At 56.6% G+C, this 5,184-nt stretch overlaps 1 protein-coding gene across 1 annotated transcript in view; it reads right to left on the bottom strand.

The window, feature by feature from the left end:
• Positions 1 to 273: 273 nt before the first annotated feature.
• TCHH (trichohyalin) overlaps positions 274 to 5,184 on the bottom strand; it is a 10,439-nt gene continuing 5,528 nt past the window's right edge. The window contains exons 2-3 of the mRNA XM_032464774.1: positions 2,374 to 5,183; positions 274 to 2,167 (exon numbers count right to left, since the gene is read on the bottom strand). Of these exons, the coding sequence (XP_032320665.1) occupies positions 1,340 to 2,167; positions 2,374 to 5,183 (3,638 nt within the window). The 3' untranslated portion in view covers positions 274 to 1,339. The remainder of the gene's footprint in view (positions 2,168 to 2,373; position 5,184) is intronic.

The following is a 5,184-nucleotide window of genomic DNA, read 5'->3' as shown; positions in this document are numbered from 1 at the left end:
AGCAGTGAGTCACTGCAAGAAAGGGCAAAGAGGGCTGTGGGGTCAAGAATAAAAACACTTGGAAAGAGAATCCTAGCTTGGGGATGGAAATAATACTGAGTTCACCCTAAGAGGGAAAAATGGTTGGGGAAATAGAGTTGGATTTTTTCCCTTTTTAACATTTGGACATAGATAATAGTAATCAAATGCCCTTAAGTGATTGGAAACTTGTGTCAGTTCCCAGACCATTAGATCCTGAGTTACGATTTGATGCACAGTTAAAATAGACAAAAATAATTGTTTGCCAAGCATTTATTACTAATTTTTACACAGTCCAATTATTTCAACATGTCTCCAAGGTAGTATCAGTAGGCCTCAAAGGATTGTGGGCTGACTCTTGTCGAAGGGCCTTCAGGAACTTGCCCCTATGTCCCCAAATATTTCCCTCCCCCCCCCCCCAAACACTCCGTGATCTCTTGTTGGCCCTGCAGCATGACAGATGTCTACAGGATCCTGAGCAGGTCCCCGCTCTGCTAAAATTAACAAAAGTAGTACTATTCTCTAGCTCATGAAAGACTGGGGGAAGAGAACTGAGCACTACAGACTACAGCAGACACAGTTTTAAAGTTTGAGCTCTGGAGTTGTTTGAGAAACACCTTACTTTTGCTTCATGAGGTTTTAAATGTTTATGAAGTTAAGTGTAAAAAAAAATCGAATTCAAATTCTAAGCCTTCAAGCTAAACCTTATTCTTAACATATTTATTCCAGTTCTGGGCCGATTTCACGAGGGGCTCTTGTGGCAAAGCCATTCCCCTTGCACTATCCAAAGGTGGTTGTAAAAATTCAGTCCCCTCACAGAATCTGCTAATTATGCTACAAGAAGTGAGAGGCTATTTGGAGCTAAATATTAATAAAATGTAGACCTGAGGAGAAACACCAACTTGTATATTAAAAATATCAGAACTCTCCACAAGATGGATTGACCAATAAAAAAAAAACAAACTCAATTCCTTTGAATCTGAAATCGACATAATATTCTTGTTACTTTTGAGAGCAATAAATGAACGTGTTCCCCAAACAAGACTCCTCAAACAAATTAAATGGCTTACGGTTTTAAAAATGCACACCACATCTGCACCAGAGAGCAAAGACATCCTGCAGTAATGAACTACGTAAAGAAGGAAAAAAGGCAGGATTACAAAGTACATGAAAGAGTGTAGTTTAAGATTTTGGAAAAAAGAGATATTCTAACATCAGAGGGTCTTCCCACAACCAGAAACATGTGAGTCTTTTGGTACTCAGTGATTCTCACTTTCCTTTGCGCGAAGCTTTGGCAGGTGTCGGCATGTGGCAGCATCTCTTAAGGGCGGTATTGAGATCTCTGCTCTTGGATGTACTCGTAGAGCGGGCTGGAGCGCACCGGGGCACTGGCAACCTGCCGCTTCCCAGGCTCCAGGACCTGCCGACGGCCCTTGTCCTCCTGCCAGACTTGGCAGCGGCTCTGCCACAGGTCTCGCTCTTGGCGACGCCTCTGCTCCTCCTGCTGTTGGCGGCGCAGCTGTTCTTCTTCCTGGAATTTCCTCTCCCGCTCCTGCAGGCGTCTCTGCTCTACTGGGCGCAGTTCTTGTTCCTGCCGACGTCTCTTCTCCTCCGCTGCAAACTGCTCCTCCGCCCGGTACTGCAGGTCTCGCGCCAGCTGGCGCCTCAGCTCTTCCTGCCCCGCGCGCTGCAGCTGCTCTCCTTGCTCGCGGAACTTCCGGTCCTCCTCCGGGACGCGTCGCTTTTCTTCCTCTCTTTCCTTCTGGAGGCTCGGCTCTCCCTCTAGGAACTTCCTGTCTCGCTGCCTCTGGCGTCTCTGTTCTTCCTCTTGCTCTGCGCGCCTCAGTTGTTCCTCCTGGGAGAAGGCACCGTCGCGCTGCTGGCGGCGCAGCTGTTCCTCCTCACGGAACTTTCTGTCGCGCTCTTGGCGGCGCAGCTGTTCCTCCTCTGGCTGCAGGAGCCGCTCCTCCTCACGGAGCTTTCTGTCGCGCTCCTGGCGGCGCAGCTGTTCCTCCTCTTGCTGCAGGAGCCGCTCCTCCTCACGTAGCTTTCTGTCGCGCTCCTGGCGGCTCAGCTGTTCTTCCTCTTGCTGCAGGAGCTGCTCCTCACGGAACTTTCTGTCGCGCTCCTGGCGGCGCAGCTGTTCCTCCTCTTGCCTTGCTGCAGGAGCCGCTCCTCCTCACGGAACTTTCTGTCGCGCTCCTGGCGGCTCAGCTGTTCCTCCTCTTGCTGCAGGAGCTGCTCCTCACGGAACTTCCTGTCACGCTCCTGGCGGCGCAGCTGTTCCTCCTCACGGAACTTTCTGTCGCGCTCCTGGCGGCTCAGCTGTTCCTCCTCTTGCTGCAGGAGCTGCTCCTCACGGAACTTTCTGTCGCGCTCCTGGCGGCTCAGCTGTTCCTCCTCTTGCTGCAGGAGCCGCTCCTCCTCACGGAGCTTTCTGTCGCGCTCCTGGCGGCGCAGCCGTTCCTCCTCACGGAACTTTCTGTCGCGCTCCTGGCGGCTCAGCTGTTCCTCCTCTTGCTGCAGGAGCTGCTCCTCACGGAACTTCCTGTCACGCTCCTGGCGGCGCAGCTGTTCCTCCTCACGGAACTTTCTGTCGCGCTCCTGGCGGCTCAGCTGTTCCTCCTCTTGCTGCAGGAGCTGCTCCTCACGGAACTTTCTGTCGCGCTCCTGGCGGCTCAGCTGTTCCTCCTCTTGCTGCAGGAGCCGCTCCTCCTCACGGAACTTTCTGTCACGCTCCTGGCGGCTCAGCTGTTCCTCCTCTTGCTGCAGGAGCCGCTCCTCCTCACGGAACTTTCTGTCGCGCTCCTGGCGGCTCAGCTGTTCCTCCTCTTGCTGCAGGAGCTGCTCCTCACGGAACTTCCTGTCACGCTCCTGGCGGCGCAGCTGTTCCTCCTCACGGAACTTTCTGTCGCGCTCCTGGCGGCTCAGCTGTTCCTCCTCTTGCTGCAGGAGCCGCTCCTCCTCACGGAGCTTTCTGTCGCGCTCCTGGCGGCGCAGCCGTTCCTCCTCACGGAACTTTCTGTCGCGCTCCTGGCGGCTCAGCTGTTCCTCCTCTTGCTGCAGGAGCCGCTCCTCCTCACGGAACTTTCTGTCGCGCTCCTGGCGGCTCAGCTGTTCCTCCTCTTGCTGCAGGAGCTGCTCCTCACGGAACTTCCTGTCACGCTCCTGGCGGCGCAGCTGTTCCTCCTCACGGAACTTTCTGTCGCGCTCCTGGCGGCTCAGCTGTTCCTCCTCTTGCTGCAGGAGCTGCTCCTCACGGAACTTTCTGTCGCGCTCCTGGCGGCTCAGCTGTTCCTCCTCTTGCTGCAGGAGCCGCTCCTCCTCACGGAGCTTTCTGTCGCGCTCCTGGCGGCGCAGCCGTTCCTCCTCACGGAACTTTCTGTCGCGCTCCTGGCGGCTCAGCTGTTCCTCCTCTTGCTGCAGGAGCTGCTCCTCACGGAACTTCCTGTCACGCTCCTGGCGGCGCAGCTGTTCCTCCTCACGGAACTTTCTGTCGCGCTCCTGGCGGCTCAGCTGTTCCTCCTCTTGCTGCAGGAGCTGCTCCTCACGGAACTTTCTGTCGCGCTCCTGGCGGCTCAGCTGTTCCTCCTCTTGCTGCAGGAGCCGCTCCTCCTCACGGAACTTCCTGTCACGCTCCTGGCGGCGCAGCTGTTCCTCCTCACGGAACTTTCTGTCGCGCTCCTGGCGGCTCAGCTGTTCCTCCTCTTGCTGCAGGAGCTGCTCCTCACGGAACTTTCTGTCGCGCTCCTGGCGGCTCAGCTGTTCCTCCTCTTGCTGCAGGAGCCGCTCCTCCTCACGGAACTTTCTGTCGCGCTCCTGGCGGCTCAGCTGTTCCTCCTCTTGCTGCAGGAGCTGCTCCTCACGGAACTTTCTGTCGCGCTCCTGGCGGCTCAGCTGTTCCTCCTCTTGCTGCAGGAGCCGCTCCTCCTCACGGAACTTTCTGTCACGCTCCTGGCGGCTCAGCTGTTCCTCCTCACGGAACTTTCTGTCGCGCTCTTGGCGGCGCAGCTGTTCCTCCTCACGGAACTTTCTGTCTTCTTCCTGACGGCGTCTTTTCTCTTCTATTTCTTCTCTCAGCAGTTGCTCTTCCTCCCGGAACTTCCTGTCTCGCCTTTTGGCTTCCTTTTGCTGCTCTCGCTCCAGCAGGTCTTCAGCTGGGAACTGCCGGTCGCGCTGCTGCTTGCTCCTCCTCTCTTGCTCTCCTTCTCTCTCTTCCTGTTCATACTTCAGGGGCAACCGATCTTGCCGAAACTGCCTCTCCCGCACCTGGGAATCTTCTAGTTGTCGGATCTTTTCTTCATTTTCTCTGCGTTTGGAGTAAGCCCTGTTATTACGAACTTCATTTTCTTCTTCTAGTTGCCGCTGCCATTTCAGATCCTGCTGCCGATCCTCGTCTCGGAATTGCCGCTTCCTGTCCAGGCGCTGCACCTCCTCTCCGCGATATTGTCTCTCGCGCTCCCGTCTCAGCAGCTGTTCTTCCTCTCGCTGCAGCTCCTCCTCCTTTAAATAATGTCTGTCGAGCTCCTGACGCCTCCTCTTCTCTTCCTCTCTCAGTAGCTGCTCTTTCTCCCTCTGCAGCTCCTCTTCGCGACGCTGCCTCTCGCGCTCCTGGCGCCTCCTCTTCTCGAGTTGCTCTCTCTGCAGCTGCTCCTCCTCCCTCAGCTGCTCTCGTTGAGCCGGCTTGGCGTACAGTGTGTGGCAGCGCCTCTGGCTTTCCTCCTCTAGTTGCCACCTGCAGTTTTGGTCTCGGCGCTGCTCCTCCTTGCGGCGCTGCCTCTCCCGATCCACTTGGAGGCTCTGCTCCTGCTCACGGAACAGCTGCTCCCGCTCCCTTGAGAGTCGCTGGCGGCGCTGCTCCTCCTCCTCCCGCTGTTCGCGTTCCTGGCGCCTCTCCGCCCTCAGCTGCTCCTCCTGCTGCTCCTGGAGGCGTCTCTGCTCCTCTTGCCTGCGGGGCCTGGAGTAGACTTTGCTCTGACGGGCCTCAGCCTCGCTTTCCACCTGCCACCGCCACCTCAGGGTGCGTCTCTCGCCCTGTTCATTGGCCTCTTCCTGCTCGCGCCGCAGCTCCTGCTCCCAGCGCGACTCTTCGCGCCCGCGCCTCTGCCTTTGCAGCTCCTGCTCTTCCTCCAGGCGCTCCCTCTTCAGCTCTTGGCGCTCCGGCCT

This window comes from Camelus ferus, chromosome 21 (assembly GCF_009834535.1).
Source record: "Camelus ferus isolate YT-003-E chromosome 21, BCGSAC_Cfer_1.0, whole genome shotgun sequence".
Classification (NCBI taxonomy): Eukaryota; Metazoa; Chordata; class Mammalia; order Artiodactyla; family Camelidae; genus Camelus; species Camelus ferus.
This window is presented reverse-complemented; position numbering and strand designations above follow the sequence as displayed.